The sequence below is a fragment of the Corvus kubaryi genome, unplaced genomic scaffold, assembly GCF_017639235.1.
Source record: "Corvus kubaryi isolate FWS band 111438036 unplaced genomic scaffold, C.kubaryi_AGA036_p1.0 split1-131, whole genome shotgun sequence".
NCBI classification, from domain to species: Eukaryota; Metazoa; Chordata; class Aves; order Passeriformes; family Corvidae; genus Corvus; species Corvus kubaryi.
Genome location: NW_024582073.1, coordinates 28,585,393 through 28,603,600, shown reverse-complemented (window position 1 = coordinate 28,603,600; position 18,208 = coordinate 28,585,393). Strand labels below are relative to the sequence as shown.

Sequence of the window (18,208 nt, the reverse complement as noted above, 5' to 3'; positions counted from 1 at the left end):
GGGTATATGGCTATTCTAGTATTTTTAGTTGAAGTATGAATAATTTATGCAATATTTTAAATTTCCGAAGTTGTGTCCTCTCGTTTATTAGCGTTTGAGATAGTTTATTGCCTTCTGAACAAGAGAAAGGTGGTTTTTAGCAGTAATTAGTATGAAGAGGTTTATTTTCAGAAGTCTTTAATATTTATTAAAACATGACAACTTCTCTGTACACACACCTTGATATAATTTAAGGGAAAAAGAAGAGTTGAAAAGAAAATAGTTAACTTTACAGAGTTCACAGAATTCACAGAATGTCTGGATTGGAAGAGACCTTCAAGATCATCGAATCCAGCCCATGCCCTAGCACCTCAGCTAGATCATGGCATCGGGTGCCATATCCAGTCTTTTTTAAAATACATCCAGGGATGGTGATTCCACCACCTCCCCAGGCAATCCATTCCAGCACTTTATCACCCTTTCTGTAAAAAACCTTTTCCTAATATCCAACCTATATTTCTCTTGAGACTGTGCCCTCTCGTTCTGTCAGTTGCTGCTGGGTGACAGAGGTCAACCCCCACCTGAGTACAACTACCCTTCAGGGAGTAGTGGAGAGTGATAAGGTCACCTCTGAGTCTCCTTTTCTCCAGGCTAAACAACCCCAGCTCCCTCAATCATTCCTCACAGGGCTTGTGTTCCAAGCCCTTCACCAGCCTCGTTGCCCTTCTCTGAACGTGCTCAAGCACCTCAACGTCCTTCCTAAACTGAGGGGCCCAGAACTGGACACAGCACTCGACGTGCGGCCTCACCAGTGCTGAGTACAGGGGAAGAATGACCTCCCTGGTCCTGCTGGCCACACTATTCCTGATACAGGCCAGGATGCCATTGGCCTTCTTGGCCACCAGGGCACACTGCTGGCTCATGTTCAGCTGGCTATCGAGCAGTGCCCCCAGGTCCCTTTCTGCCTGGACACTGTCCAGCCACACTGTCCCCAGCCTATAACATTGCAGGGGATTATTGTGGCCAAAATGCGGTACCCGGCACTTGGACTTACTTAACTTCATCTTGTTGGACTCTGCCCATCTATCCAACCGATCCAAGTCTCTCTGCAGAGCCCTCCTACCTTCCATCAGATCGACACATGCTCCCAGCTTAGTGTTATCTGCAAATTTACTAATGAAGGACTCTATTCCCTCATCCATGTCATCAATAAAAATATTGAACAGAACGGGCCCCAGGACGGACCCCTGAGGGACACCACTGGTGACTGGTCACCAGCTGGATGCAGCTCCATTCACCACCACTCTCTGGGCCCGGCCATCCAGCCCGTTCCTAACCCAGCAAAGAATGCTCCTGTCTAAGCCATGTGCTGCCAGCTTTTCCAGGAGTATGCTGTGGGAGACAGTGTCAAAGGCCTTGCTGAAGTCCAGTCAAAGGCCTTGCTGAAGTCCAGCTTTATTTGGAGAAGATTTTATCACAAGTTTTAACAGTTTTCAAAAAAATCTTCAATTATATTAAAATTAATTTTCTTGGATTTTGTTTCAGCAACTGTAGCCAAAAATGATGTATGCTTACAGCAATCCATCTACATTCATAAAGAGGTTTGAAACACTTAATTATAAAGACTGAATTATAGTATCAGTCCTTGATTTATGGCTCTAATGTTAGTTAACTAATTAGAAATGTAAAGTATTCCAGTTCATTTACATGCATCGTTCATTAACTGGCTTTTAAGAAGTGATGGTAAATTGCAACTTCTAAAGAAATTTATTTAGCCAGATTTTCTGTCAGCTATTTCTTTCTTCTTTCCAAGAAGACATTATTTCCTTGTTAATATACGTGCAAGAGTTTTACAGGTGTCAATAACATAGTCTGAAGTTGAATTTTGGTACCAAGTTTTCTTTGAAGAGGAGTAACACCTTTTGTAAGCAATAATTGTGTCTCTTTGGTAACTCAACATTGGGAGCTGTCATGGAGCTGGTTCTCATTCCCAAAACTCCAAAATCTGTTTTCCTTGTGAGATATTTGAGAAAGAGTTTAAAATAAACATCTAGACTATCATTTATTTATAACCACCCATCAGAAAGTAACTACATCATTATTATTATATTTTTAGCAAAACTGAGGTTCATGGTATTGGGAGGAGAGGCAACTGAACTGACACAAGGTGATTCTGAGAAAATTCTGACTGGATGGTGGGAAGGAAAAAGTCACCCATGATCACCCATGAAGGTGATCAGGCGCTCAAACAGTAGGCAGAGAGGTTTGGAAAATCTCCAAGGACGGAATTCTCATTCTCATCTTCATCTTGACTGGATGAAGCCTTGAGCAATCTGGCTTGATGTTAAAGTTGATTGTGTTTTAAGGAGCGGTTTAAAATATAACCTTCAGGAGTTTGTTCCACCCTAACTTATTCTGGGATCCTGAATTATAATTAACAGATGTCCCAAACAAATATTTAGTAATATTTAGCCCTAGAAATTAATTATAAGTAAAAAGTTTTATGGGATGTAGGTGAAAAAATATTGAGTGCAACTGAGTGACTTCTGTTTTTCATGAGCTAAGTTTTGATCATCATAAGGATTTCTCCTATTTAGAAATAACCCAGAAGTATATTCCATTTTTACAGTTTAAAGTGAGGAAGGCTGGCTTGGGTTGATTATACACCCTCTGTGCTACACAATTTAGTATTGAAAATCTAACTGGTATTTGTATGTAGTCTGTAAAGAAATTCCTGAATTTATTAATGGAATATGACACATCTGCCTGTGAAGACAATCAGTTGGGTTTCAGTGACCAGAAATACCAGAGATACTTGATCTGTAGATTGCTCACCTTCAGGACTTGAAAAGGATGGCAGTATGCACAGAATCCCAGGATGGGTCAGGCTGGAAGGGACCACAGGGGATCATCTGGTCCAACCTCCCTGCTCCAGCCGGGCCATCCCAGAGCACAGGGCACAGGGTTGTGTCCAGATGGCTCTGGAATATCCCCAGTGAGGGTCACTCCACACCTCTGAGTGATCTGTTCCACTGTTCACAGTTCTTCCTCATGTCCAGGTGGAACTTCCTGGGATCAGTCCCTGCCCGTGGCTCTGGTGCCGCTGCTGGGCCCCGGAGCAGAGCCTGGGCCCTGCCCTGAGCCCTCCCTGCAGCCAGGGACACCCAGGGCTGAGGGCCCCTCTCAGCTGGGGCTCCTCTCGAGGCTGAGCAGCCCCGGCTCCCTCAGCTTTTCCTGGGCACGGAGATGCTCCAGGCCCTTCCTCATCTCTGCAGCCTCCGCTGGCCCCGCTCCAGGAGCTGTGTCCCTCCTGTCCTGAGGAACTCAGAGCTGGACACAGGACCCCAGATGTGCCTCACTAGGGCTAAGCAGAAGGGTAGGATCACCTCCCTGACCTGCTGGCAATGCTCTAGTAATCCACTGGCCTTCTTGGCACAAGGACACACTGCTGGACATGGACAGTTGTCCACCAGCACATCCAGGTCCTTCTCCCCAGAGCTGCTCTCCAGCAGGTCACCCCCAGCCTGAGTAGGTGTCTGGGGATATTCCTCCCTGGGTGCAGGACCCTGTATTTACGTGTGCAAATACATAAGTAAATGCACATGCGTATTTCCATATTCCAGGTAGGTCCTTGGGTCTCACAGAAGACTTTTGTGCAGGGTCTTCCAGACCACCCAGGAAGAAAAATGTGATTCATGACTTGCTGAGAGGTGTAAGATCTGTTTGAAATTTGCTGTGTGGGTAAAGAACCTTACAGCTATGGCTGCGAGGAAGAGGAGGAAAAGGGAGGCATTTCTGGAAGGATTGGTTAGGAATCTGAAACATGGCAGCTATTTTTTTCAATTTTTTTTCTTCTTGCTAATTCCATAAGTTTCCTGTATAATTCATTTGGTGCAATTGCAGTCTTACTACTGTCAAGTGAAATATGAGGTTGTGAAAAAGAGTTTATACAGTTGATTTCTGAAAATCCCAAGCATTACCCTTTGGCTCAAAACCCCCATTACATAAATACGCACATGCCTAACTCTTAGAGAAGTCATTTCTAATTTAGGTGCTTGTTAAACTGCTCTGCTTACTGCTATGAAACACAGATCCCAGAAGATACATGTGAGACATTATTTCACATTCTGGCTAATGCAGCAGTTTTTTCTGCCAAGTCAGCAGTTCCTGGACCTGGAACAATACATTTTCTGGTTAAAGTTCTTTTATTTGTCCTTTTATTAAATAAGGGATTTTCATAAATTCCTTGTATTTATTGCTATTTAACTGCTGAGGATTCAGTGGAGTTACAGATTTCTCAGGGTTTGATCCTTTCTCCATTAGTGATGAGACTTATGGGGTCTGTTTGTGAACTAGAAGTTTTAATGAGAAATAAGATCTTTTCTAAGAGCCTTGCCCTACTGAAATAAAGAAAATACATGGAATCAGTTTTTAGCCTCAAATAAATCCATTTGAACATTTTCTGATTAATAATAAACAGGTACAGTTTTCAATGCTAAAGGCACATGTTCGTTATGTGTCCTGTTCCTAAATTCTAATGTACATTTTAATACACTGTGTTGGTTTTGTTGGGTTTTTTTTCAAATTACTGGTATCATTTGGCTTGCCCTTGCTGATTGCTCTTGGATATTAAAAGAAATAGACTAATCATAAAATTATCAGAACATTGTGAAAATTAAAAGGGTTCATTGACAAATCTTATGTGCTTTAAAATAGGTGTGATTATTAGAAATCAGAATGCTTTTACATTTTTCATTCCTATTTCATGATTTATTTTCTTTTAAAGCTCGAATAACAAGTGCACAGCTTCCAGAGCATTTTTAGTCCATAGGAAAGTAGGGAACTTCTTTGTAAGATTTGAACAAAAGGTTCCTGAATTACACGGTGTTGTAAATGTGCCCGAGAGTGGGAGCAGGTAACTATTGCCTTTGTATTTCTTACCTTGAACTGCAAAAGGAGAAAAGCAGATCAAAATATAATCCAGCAGTGACTCAAAACTCATAACTTTACGTAAGGTTTTATGGTGAGAAGAGTAGAATCAGTGTGGTTTAGACCAATTTGATATTTGGTAATAAGTTTGATAGATAGAGTACACAAGTCTTTAGCAGTGATCATAATTTAGGAATTAGTCTGTCTTTATTATAAAAGAGTCTTTGAAAATCAATTCTTTTTCTAGTGAAATAAAGATATTTTGCTAACCAGTGGACTATTTGACAAATTAAAGATGTCTTCAGACTGTCTTCATGTAGTGCTCCCTTTTTAGTTAACTAATCCAGCACTTTTTTCCTGACCAAAAACCAAAAAAAGCTGTTAAAAGATGCTCTACAGAATGGAAATGAGAGATTTCATATTTTTGTGCAAGTGTCATTATCTAGTAATGATTTTCTTGCAGTCTTAACTTCCTCAATTTTTTAAATTCATGAAATATTGGGGTAATATAGTTACATTTCAGCAGGGTAGGCTGCTTATAAAAATAATCAAAATGAAATTATTAACAGATAATATCCCAGTCTATCTTCAGGAATAAAAAACTTACACCTTGCATGTGAATGTCCTGAAGAGCCAAGAAATTTCCAGAATATTTGTGGAAGAATAATACTGGTTTAGCATCATGGATTGGTTTGGGTTGGAAGGGACCTTAAAGATCATCTTGTTCCAAGCCCCTGGCGTGGGCAGGGATACCTTGCACTGGACCAGGTTGCTCCAAGCCCCGTCCAAGCTGGCCTTGGACACTTCCAGGGATGAGGCAGCCACAGCTTCTCTGGGTAACAAGGCTGTGAACTTTTTATATATATGTGTAATTGTTTTTCATATTATTTATCTACTGTGATTTTAGAGTTACCAGATATTTCTCTAATACTTACATTTTCCGGAATTTGGTAGATAATTGTTCCAAGAAAGTTTAGATAATCCTTGAGGTCCCTTCCAACCTGGTATTCTACGATAAATTATTTCTAGGGAAGACTAAAAAAAACCTCTCCGAAGGCACTGAAAATGCCAGACCCACAAACACTCATCGCGTTCCCGTTTTCCTTTTCCTTCCAGAACAAGATCATCCTAGACCCGATGACGTTCAGCGAGGCGCGGTTCCGGCCGTCCCTGGAGGAGCGGCTGGAGAGCATCATCAGCGGGGCGGCGCTCATGGCCGACTCCTCGTGCACGCGCGACGACCGGCGCGAGCGCATCGTGGCCGAGTGCAACGCCGTGCGCCAGGCCCTGCAGGACCTGCTCTCCGAGTACATGAACAACGTAAGTCACACCCACTGCTCGCTCGCGGGGCGCCTCGGCCTCCCGCTTTTGTATCTCGCAAAAGCGGTAACGCGGCTTTGTACCGAGTGTAGAGGTGGTGCTGTTTGAGTTGTTGAACTTTTTAATGCATTGCAAATGTTTGACAGGAGTTTGGTACAATCAGAAGCTCACAGGGCTGGTGGTGTACCAGCCAAGGAACTCCATGCTCCCCGTGAATTTTGCAGAAATGTTTCTTCTTGTGTAGTAAATAGCAGCAAGTATTCCTTTGGAGGTAGAATTTTTTTTTTCATGAAAACAATGGTGAGTAATGTAAATGTGAAATGGCCCAAGAATTACTGAAGGTGAATACGGTTAATTTTCAACATGCTTGTCCCTGTGGGATGGTAATTGTGTTTGATTTTTAGGATGTTAGCTATAGATATTCATAAGAGATTGACTCTTTGGTGTGTATGTTAAACCACTGAAGGTTTCGCTTGCTGGTGGAGCTATGAAACACTCAGCTGCCATGAAAGTATTGCGGTCAATACTAGTGCTGTTCACACAATTACAACAACAGCTCTCTGGGTAGGGTTTCCAAAGGAGGTGAATTGTTCAATGTGGTGTGAACTGGCAGTGCATAACCTTGTTCTGCACAGCTTGTCCCAGAAAATTCTCTCCACCCAACAGTGTGTATTAAAACTCAGATATTCTATTGCTGTGTCTTTTGGGGGATGTGGGAAAAAGTCCAAAGCAACATCAACAACCTGTTTTAAAATGAAAATGTTTGCCAAGAGGTATCAAACTGAGCATCCTGTACTTTGCTGTTTCTTGTCTTTGGTTGCTCCTAGAGTATCAGATGACACATTTTGATCCCATTTTGCTGGAATCATCAAAATAGCACTGAGGAGACTGAGGATAGACCTTCAACATTGTTATTTTCATTGGTAATGTTACATTTGTTAGAGTGATTCAATTCAGTATCAGTAGTGCAAACTTCAGTCCTTTAGTCATTGCATTTTACACTTCAGACCTAAATGTTGCTTTTCAAAGATACTGTTTCATATAATAAGAGTTACCTCAAGGAATAGCTGTTTGATGGTGCAGAATTGAAAAGCATTGTTTGCTTCTTAGTTTTTCTGAAGTGATGGTTGACACGTTCTTGTGAAAGCTTGAATGAAGGTGAAGTTTGTGCTGCTGTGTTATGGGTTAGAAATTATAAAGAGAACATTAAATACCAGATAATGAGGCTGTGGTGGAAAAGAACTTGCTGGGTTTCTTCCTACAAGATTTTGCTTTGTAGAAGCATTACTGGTGCAATTCTTAAAGGTCTTTCGAAGAAACTTTGAGAACTGATGAATGGTGGCTTCTTATTTTATTGTGGTGCCTCTTTTTCAGTACATAGAGTTCTGGTAACGATGCAATTTGCCCTTGGACCAGGAACATTCTTATTTTATTTCTGGCTGCATTTACAGAAGGAGGAGAGTTTTAAATTCCTGCAGGCATTTATGACCACACTGAAGGTTGCTAATGTCGTGTCATCATTTTTACTTAAACACATAATGGTGTAAGCAGCTGCTTTTATGGTTTCCACAGTATGATTTTTGAAATAGTCTCTTTTTCTTCTCTTCTTAGTCTGAGCTGCACAACCCCTGTAATTTTTTTATTTTTCTGCTTTATATTGAAATGAAGAGAATTTAAGTAAGATATTTTTACACCTACTGAGTAAACATTATAAAACCTGAATATATACTTAATTACATAAAATGCTGTACTTCTGATTTTACCACATCTGGTGTGGTAGAATTTGAGAACAATGATTTCCAAACTGATGTTAGCAGTTACAAGGGATGGGATTAAGATTACATATTAATATGCCTAAATTTAGGTTTTTGTACATAGGGACAGGTAAAGTAGGGACTCTCTCAATTCAGTTCTTTAAGGGTAGATGCCATTTTAAACTACCAGGTTAAAAAATTCCAGGGCTGCCCCTCTGAGGCATTTGAATCCTCCATGGGTCATCTTGTAGCTGCCAACCCCACTTCCATGTCATGTAAGCTCTAGGAAAGGACAAATTGCCAGACTCCTTCCTTCATTGAATCATTTGAGCCTCAGTTGCTTTAGCTCCAGTTATAATTGTCAGAGACCAGATCAATACTGGAGATCAGATCAATATGGCCAAGGAAAGCTGAAGAGCCATTGAGATGACAACTGTTATAATCTAATATGGGCAGGGGTAAGATAAATACCTCTAGTCTGCTCTGATATATTAACTAAGTCTCCACAGCCAGGACAGAAGATCAGATCTCGAGTTTGTAGGCAGCTCCTGTTATCTAAGGATTGAGTTTCATCCACTGGTCTGCCCTCGTACAATTTGCTTTGCTACTAAACCTACTTCCTTGAAACCTGGGGATTGATTTTCTTGGGTTCTCAATAATTCTGAGCATGTTCAGTATAACAAAAGATCTCACTTGGAAAGTTTTTTAAAGCTTTCATGAGTTTCAAAAGAGTAAAACTGAAATGGCACACACCAAATATGACACAGTTCTAAGTCTGATCAAAGCTGATTTGCAAAGATAGACACCTTTAACATCTTCTGTCTGTGTGGCTTTAAACCACTGCAGTCCTGCTCTTGCTTTAGAGATTGTGAAATTAATCAGACATTCATGTCTTGGGGTTTATTCTGTTTGATGGTACCTGAAAAATTATGAATTTTTGGATGATGAGTGTTGATCAAATGAGCATACAGCAAAGTAAATATTTAGTGGTTATGCTTAAAGGATAGAGACAATGAAGGGCAGGGTATTGGCAATGTGCTGTTCAGTCAGTAATAGTTCAGTCCTTCTCCAACTTAAAATAGTTCCTTTTCATTCATCTACTTCTATTATTTGGGTTCAGAAGGGTGTTTCTTACAAAACTTCAAGAGCTGAAGCAAAAGGCTATGAGTTTAAGAAAAAGCAGATACTTTCAAAATGTTGGCATCCAAAGAAAAGTCTGAAAAAAAAAAAAAGGTAGAAAGAAGGATAGGGCAGATTTCAACTTAGGTTAGTAAAAATGTTGCTGCTTCTGCAGTTGTATTATTTGCTATTACAGGTAACAAAAAGAAGAGATGTGTTTTCATTTCTCCTTTCTTCTTCTCAGATAAATGTTGATTTGCTCCATTTCCTACCTGTCAAATAACAATTTTAATTAGTCCCTAGGCTCTTTACTAGTTCTATGAATAAATACATATTTGCGTAGTTATTGCATTGACTGGAGTCTCACAGTACATAGGCCCTCTGCAAGAGAGATCCCTGGGCATTCTCTGCAAGAACTTCTATGGAGATGAGATGTAAACTGTTTCATTATTCTTTGTATATCCAGAAATATACATTTGCTTCATTTGTCTTATCATAACTTTGACAAAATCTTTTCCCAGCATGGTATCTATTATTTCTCTCGTGAACTCATCTGAACTTTAAAATCTGTTACTTTTGGGAAGCAAAGGCAAGAAAGTTCTCAGTCTGCTGTGTCATATGACTTTTTTTTCCCCAGTTTCTCTGTTTCTCAGAGAAAATTGATAGGGTATTTCTCAGCTTCTTATGTATATGTGATAAATCCCATCATCTATTTCAAAATAAAATTATATTCCTAGACCTCTGTCCTACAGAGAAGACCTAAATACAGCTCCACAGAAGCTCTTAATGCAATTGTTTTCTGTTCATCTAAATGAAAACCTGATTTAATGGATGGTTAGCTCTGATTGGGGTCTAGTTTCCTGCTGGTTTTCTCTCCTGGATCCTTCATGATTTGTGTTGCAGGCTGTCAGGGAGCAAAAATACCAGGAACCTGGGAGTTCCAGTTCTTAACTCCTGGATCAGAAGCGTGCTGCCAAACTCAACCCAGTGCTGGGCACCCTTTCTAGCAAGACTCGGGTGCTGCTGTGTTGATGTCTGATTAACATAAGAAAGGGAGGAAATTATGTCTTCAGAAAAAATATGCTTAAAAAAAGAATGCTTTGAATTCCCTCTGACATCATCAGATTCAGTGCCAGAGACTTAATGTTGTGTTGCTGGGGTGTATCAATGATAAATTTGGAAAGCAGTTGACAAGTGAGTAAGCCATGAGTGTTAAAGACCTCTGTAATCACTCCAGTACTGGCTTGGCATTAATTCAAATCTGCATTTGAAAAGGCATTTCCCAGCTGGTTCAAATATGATTTTCTGTTCTAAAGTCTTTGGGCTCATTATTAAGCCAACTTGCATTCTCCAGCCTTCCTTTCCCTCTCATCCAGTGTTCCTGCTCCCAGTCCCTGCCAGCACTCCAGAGGAGCTTTTTTTTAAAATTATAATTGTTTTTTGGGACAGCTAATATTTGTGTGTCTGAGTGGAATGATCAGTCCTTTATGGAGTCCTTGTATTACTACTGATGATTTAATATTTAGATTTGAGGATCACATCTGAGCACTGGAATAGATTTCCTAGAGAGGTTATGGAGTCTCCCTTGCCAGAAATATTCCAGAACAATCTGGATGCAATCCTGTGCAATGTGCTCTAGGAAGACCCTACTTTACCATGGGGGTAATGTTACTTAATGTTTGCTCTTTGAAATCTTATTCTCTAAAGTTACTACCCACCCCTGATACCCGCTCACTCTTGAGTTGCTATAGGCTCTAATTCCTGTTTCTTATAGAGAAGAATTCTCTATAAGATATTTATAAGATAAATTCTCTGTAAGAATTTCTTGAAATGACAAAATACCAGAAGAACAAATGAGAAAGCACAAGCCTGCTGGCAGCTTCTCTTCACAAATATATCAGTAAAAAATTGGAATTGCTCAAAGGAAAAACAGAGTGCTGCAGTACATGAAGATGAAATGTCCTTAGCAGACAGCTGGTTATTGTGCTTGATTGGAGAACGAAAAATGCAAGAGCAACTGAAAAAAAAATCTATAAACTCCCAAGATACTGCCAGCTGTCACATTTAACAACTTCATCTGAACTCATATTTAAAATAAGCAATAATTGGTGTGTACATTTCAGCTCTGATGCTGACTTGTGTAAGGTTAATCCGGGTGACAGTGAACAGTAAATTACAGCTATGAGACAGAAATGTCCAGAGCTGTCCTAAGATGAGGAATCGGGGGTGAGTGACAAGAGATTGACTGCTGAAGCAGCAGCATCGACTGATGCAGGCGTGACTGGCTCAGCAGGGCAGTTTTTCCATCAGTACCATTGTCAAATTCCTGGCTGCCCGAATAATTTTTAGAGGACAGCAGCTTGTTTAAAAGCTTTCCACTGTATTTCAAGCTGGAGATGAGCTATTTTGCTATTTACCTGGCTCTTTTAGAGCTATTTGTCTTTGTATACTTGAAAGAAACAAGTAGAAGCACAGTAGTTACTATTGGAGGAATAGGATATGCTCCCAAATGGTTTATGCATTGTTTCTTGGCCAGTTCAGGGTTTTTTGCATTTGTGCATCCCTCCTGAGTGCCCTGACTGTTCATAACTGTACATAAAATCACTGTCCAAGCGTGCAACCCACTGTCTGACTTAAGACTTTTCAGGAACCTTCTGTCTCTTCTATTTTGATGATGTCAGGCCCTCCTCCTAAGACACATCCACTATTTTTCAGTAGATTTACAGAAATGCTGCATCACTTACAATTGCACAGGTTATTTTTGATGTATTTGTTCATTCCTGAATTTCCTGGTTTTGTAATTCCATATTCAGTTTGCTGTGTTTTTCTTATCAGATCCAGAGAACCACACTAGTATTTGCAATCAGAAACAAAAAAGCCCAGAGAAAGATGAGATTTCATGACTTGGAAATGACAATTATCCTAAAAAATTGTCCTCATTTCAGGTTCTGGTGATTGCAGGTTTACACACTCCTGTTGGGATGAGTAGATTTTTAAACTTACTGAAGTAGTTTGCTCTTTACAACTACCTGTTACAATCTACTCTGAAAGGTGAGGGTAACCCAGGTTCTTGTTAATAAATCCGTTGGGGTGGATTAGAGTAAAACAACCCTGAATGAGTGTTTTTTGTAAATATATACATGTAGGGTTTATTGCAGAATAATTTGGTTGCAGAGGAAAACAGATATGAGGTCATTTTGGGTGCTATCTTTAGTAATATAACAATATAAAAGCATAAAAATCACTTAACAAAATGCATAAGAAAGAGAAGGGAAGGATAAGAGTAAAAATATCTCACCACCCAATGGCTTCACAATGAGACTTGGTCATTGCAATTTCAGTGTCTGTTGGTCAAAATGATAGGCACAAACCAGCTGCATCAGATGGTGAAGGAAAGCCCCAAAACAGCCCCTCTGTTTGGTTTATATTCACTCAGGTTCAGGTAGGAACACCCAGATACCTCCCCTGGGGTGGGGAATTTCAGATGGATGATGTAATGTTGTGGATCAGGAGACAATTGGGGAGAATTTGACACCTTCTAAGTCGATACAGCTGCCCATCACATCAGTGCAGCTGGGCCCATTACGGCCCATCATGGCCCATCAGCAGAGTGACCACCTGCAGGCCACGTGTGAATGTCCCGGTACCTCCAGGCAGGGGAGTTATCACAGCTGAGGTCACTGATAAGGACAAGGAGACAGTTCCTGCCTCCTAAGGTTTGTCTCTTTCCTTATCTCGTTCATCACTGAGTGTCTTACTGATTCTATGACTGTGATTCCGGTATTTCTGGGAGGAAATGCTGTTTCTGAACCACAGTGCTGGACTTTCCTTGGTGGTATCAACCAGAGAACATTTTTTGCTCTTTGTCTTTAAGGGCAGACCGTGCTATGTCATTATAAAAGTGTTATATATCATGTTAAAGTGTAAATAAATCAAAGGTTTATGGAGTCTAAGGCTGAATTGGCATATTAGGTTGAATGATGTTTCTAACAAGATACTTGCCTCCAAATTAGCATGGAAATTTTCTAGACTGACAGTAAATCCAAACCTGATTTTCTCCGTTCCTGTAGGGCTTAGTCTGCCTGGGCCTCTCTTACTCCAACATTAAAATTGAGGTCATATCAGTCGTAATTCATTAAAGTTCGAATGCCTTGCCATTTCCACATTAAAAAATTCTGCATTAATTATATAATTGCAGTGTTTGGGTTTGGTTTGCCCATTAAACTGAAAACTGGGACAAAACCAACACATGACAGAATGAAGTGGCGCAACTTGGTGACACAAGATGGTGTGGGATTTAATTTGGCTGACTTTTATATTGTTTTTGACAAATAACCCAAACTGCCTTCCTATAAAATATTATATTAATTTCTTACGTGACATAGATGGGAATAAAGGATTTACTAAGTGGACTCCAAGTTCATCAATACTCAGGAAACTTGCTTTTCTTGACAAGTGTATTTGTTATTCCTCATTGTGTTAAATATGTATGTATGCCTACAAAAGGTCTGACTGTACTTGTTGGTACTTTGTCAGAGTACTTGATCATTTTAAACTTAGTGTATTCAGAGAAAATAAAAATGTGATGTTTTTTCAAAAAAACCCCCAAACAAAGTCAAATCATACCACCCCCCCCAAAATTGCATTTTCTTGCAACGGTTTTTACATCTAACTAATTTTATTTTGCATTAATTATTTAGTTGCTTTTTTTTTTTCTCTAAAGTGTGTTCTTACAGAAGTAATGACTTCTGCACTGGTGCTTTTGATATGCTGGAAAGCATTTTCTCAATTTCAGACATACGCTGTCTGAAAATGATGTTAAAGCTGTTTGTCCACCTGAAAGAAAGTCCTCTATCAATCCTGTCTATCAGTGTGATTCACAACCTCTCTAATTTTTCTTTCTACTGAAGTTCGCATTTATGGGCCATTAATTTGTTGTTTTTCCATGTCTACAAGTCAATATCAATATGAGAGAAGTTTATAATGCATTTTATCCTATACCAATAACAATATGATTATTAGTTCTGTGTGTATCTGCTTTTGGTGTCCAAATCTTTCAGTATTTACACAATCCACATTAACATTGTTGGGTGTTGTATTCTTTGGATGCCAAGGAAAATATTCCCAATGAATTTATAGAACTATTGGAATGAATCAAAATAAAAGTAGAATGGGCCTACTGCAATTAGTGAGGTTTTGGAAAACCACATCAAAAATCTGTGTCTCCTTGGAGGCTATAGAACATCTTCTGTTGCACATTAAAAATCCTTCAGTAATTGTATAATCGTGGTGTTTGACTGTTGAAGGCGGTGCAAATGTCTGTATTTTCAAAGACATGGCATTTCTCTCTTTTTGATTCATTTTCTTTAAAGACTACCTGAATCCCTCAGCAGTTGGACTGAATTTTTACTATAACTGGGCAAATACTGAATGGCTTTGGTTTGCCTGTTGCACTGAAAATTGAGGCAAAGGTGACACATCATTAGATCAGCATTTGGATAGTGAAGGATGCACTTCAGGGAAGGTCAAAATTCTTTTCCTTTTAATAATGTCACTGCGGTATTTACAGTGCCATTAGCAATCTAAACTACAGAAAATATGACAATTGTGTGTAAAGCTGCGGTTTATGAATCCTGCATTGGTTTGGATTATTTTTGTTTGTTTACACCAGAAATGTTTTTACAAATGAGAGCAAGGCTCTGCAAGTCGGTGTTGGAGGAATTCACTGTAATGTAGGGAATTTTCAGCTGAAATGATTGTGCTGGATATCCAGAAGAGGGCATGCTTGCACATCAGAAATGTTTTGTGCATCCATAAAGATCTGCATGCTGATATGGTGCAGCTGGAATCCAAGAAAATGCAGTAGTACACAAAGAGAAGATGTTACCTTGTTAGTAACTATGGGTTCTTAGAAACAAATAGATTCAAAGGTTGTTTGGGAAAAAAAGGATGTATTTTAATCAAATTAATATTGAGTGGCTGAACTGTCAGAAATGAGGTGATAAATTCTACTTGCATATTTTTGTAAATTATTTCAGCTGTAGGTACATGATGCAGAGCTCGGGAACGTGTGCATTCTAATACAGAATCATTTCCAAGTTGCTACAGCAGTGAACTGTATGACAATGTGAAATCAGAGATATCAGTGTTTGGTGGGGCCTGATGTTTGACCTGGGAAATTATCTTACGACTTGAGAATTCAACAGAAATGCAAGGGCATCACGTCTTGTGACACAGTAACTTGTTGCTTTTTCCAGAGTTATGTATTAGCCAGATGTTGGGAGCACAGGGAGTTTGTTTTTATATTTTCACTTGAGGAATGGAAGACAGAAGAGGTCTCTGCGGTAATCAGTTCCCTGAAAACTTGCTTAGTAAGAGGAGGAGGATTTTTTTTTTTATTTTTTTTTAAGATGGTTGAGCTGCAGGAATAAGCAATTTTCCTTTTGAATTAGGTTATTTTTTGAATTTGAAGTATTGATTCAATTTTCATAGTATTGGGAAACTTTTTCAAAACCTTTCCCTTTAACAGATACTGTGACTGGGTACAATATTTTAGCTTGCATTTGAGTACAACAGAATGAAATGAAGTGTTTTGTGAAATTAATTTGTCTATAATTTGTCAATTAATTTGTCTCCCTACCCATATGAAGGGGTCAGAACTTGATGATCATTAATATCCTGTCCAGCCCAAGCTATTCTGTGATTCTGTACTGAAGCTTTAAGCTTATCTGCTTTATATATTTGTGCTGATTTGGACAAATTTGGAAATATATCCTCTAAGAGAAGGCAGTTTACAACCACCCTCCCGATGTGTTTAATTGTTAAATTAAGTTAAATTAAATTAAATTTAATTGTGTTAAATTAAATTGTATTTAAGTTTAGGGTAACATAACGACCTCACATTTTCACAATACCTATATTATATAGGATTTTTATATCTTTGACAGATTGACTGTTGCCTTGTCCAATTCTTGCATTTATTTAAAAAGAAAGAACAACACAAAGAGAGTGGCAACATAGACAGATGCATCATAACTGGAATTATGCATTAAAGATGCAATGAAATTTATACATTTCAGTTTACTGAGACTCCTAAAATACAATTCGGTAGCTCAGTGGCTGAGCTCTTTGTGAAATACTCTAAAGTACCTTGGGACAGGATGTGTAATAATGGAGTTACTATGAGGCTGTCAAATGCATTGCCAGGGATGCCCTTGAATCCTGGGATCAGATGAATTACATTTTAATTGGGTTTTAAGGGTAAGCTGAGCAAGTAGATAAGGTAGAATTAACCGGAGACTATTAATGTCATGAAACCTTTGGTGCTCTTAAGCTGTTGCACTAAACCCAGTGAGAGCTCTTGCTGGGAAGAGATGTAATCACAGAATGACATCAACCCCTTACCTGGAGCCCCTTAGACCCAGGAAACTGGAGAAAACCACATTAGTTGGATTTTATTATAGCATTTTGGAGGCAAAGGAGACAAAAAGCCCAAAGCTGAGTTTTCCCAAGCTGTGGGACCATTTACCCAGGGAATTTCCTGACATTATTGAATGGTGGGGGTTTTGTTTCTGATAGAGCAGAACAGAAGCTGCTGTGATGTCAAATGGCCAAACCATTTGCTTGTGTATTTCTTTTCTCCATGAAGTAGCTTATGATTATTTTGCTCAGTGGAATTTTTAGGATTGTTGGATGAGTGACCTTTTTTCCTGTAACTTCTTTTTGTTGTCCACATGGATGCAATCAGATTATTAGAATTTTTAGAAAGTTACAAGCTTCAAGCACTTGAACTCATTTGTTATTCCATTATTTTATTTTTAAACACATTTTTTATCATTTGAAGCTGAACAATAGGTCTAATGACTAAAGGCGTTGCAAGGCAAACTTAAATAATTTATTGCATATGTTAGAACAGGGGTCAGGGTAATGGCTAACATGCCATAATAGTACATAAGAGTAAACATATATATATATTTTTAATTTCCTAAATAAATTTAAAAAAAAATGGAAAAGAGAAAAAAAAAGAGAAAGGAAGTGGGAGGAGGAATTTTTTGTTGTTGATGTCTGTTGTAAATCCATTAGTTTGACAGAAAATTACGTCTTTTTCTTCTGACTGGGTAGGTGAGCACAAATCCTTGTGCCTCATGCAGTACTTTTGATTTCTGCTTATAGGATGAGGATGTGGAGGCAAATCCCATGGATATCAGGGAAGGTTGTTCATCCTTGCACGTATTTGTAAGGGATTCAGTTGGGAATATAAATGCCTGATTTCAGTATCTCAGTGTCCCCAGGAAAGGCAGTAAGGTTAACTCGCAGGATTTAAAACTCCACTGTATATTATGGGGTCTGGTTCATCCTGGTGTGTTCTGCTGGGAGAGCTGTCACATGATTCTTCCAAATGCTCAACCATTAACCTTTTGTCAAGGTGAATTTTAATTTAAATTATGAAATCAGATTTTTTTTAAAAATAAATTCATATAATGGTTTAAATTCTGAAATACATTTTGAAGCAGAAATACAGAAACTTTTCATTTCCTTCCAATTTTATTTTCTGTCCTTTCACTGTAACTAAATAAAGAAGTGAGCGAATCAATTACAGTTGTACCTGATTTGGAGTGTGTAAGGCCAGACTTCCCAAGTAGATTTACATCCAAGCATTTGTGTGTACAAAACAATAAAACTTGAAGGCTCATTAGCTTGGAATGACCCCACTGTGTTTTATGTGACGGGGTCATTTCTTTACTAATGAGCCTCTAAGCCAGATGGCCAAGCCCACAGTAGTCTAACTGCGTTAGGGTGATTTAGATTTTTAGGTAAATAGCTTTGCTTTTCTGGTCTTTCTCTTTTTTTCTTACAGACAGGAGAGAGAAGGACAGCTTCTTCTAGAACTCTGTACACACTGTTTTGCCTTAGAAGATAAATGGCTGCTAAATAAACTTCTTAGGGTTTTATATCCATTTCTAATATTTTTTTCTGATTTGCAGTATATCTGGTAAATACTGTCCTCCCTGGAAAGTCTTGTGGGTAGGAAGTTATTGTGACAGTCTTTGCCTATTATTGGATTTTGGTTCAGCAGATAATGAAACTCATTGCCTCTGAGCTTGTAT

General features: G+C 39.0%; 1 protein-coding gene across 3 annotated transcripts in view; it reads left to right on the top strand.

Moving 5' to 3' along the window:
* The window catches only part of CTNNA2 (catenin alpha 2), a 462,234-nt gene that overhangs the window by 127,077 nt on the left and 316,949 nt on the right, over nt 1–18,208 (top strand). For all 3 annotated transcript variants that reach the window (XM_042053728.1, XM_042053726.1, XM_042053727.1), the window contains exon 7: nt 6,025–6,228. In XM_042053728.1, the coding sequence (XP_041909662.1) occupies nt 6,025–6,228 (204 nt within the window). The remainder of the gene's footprint in view (nt 1–6,024; nt 6,229–18,208) is intronic.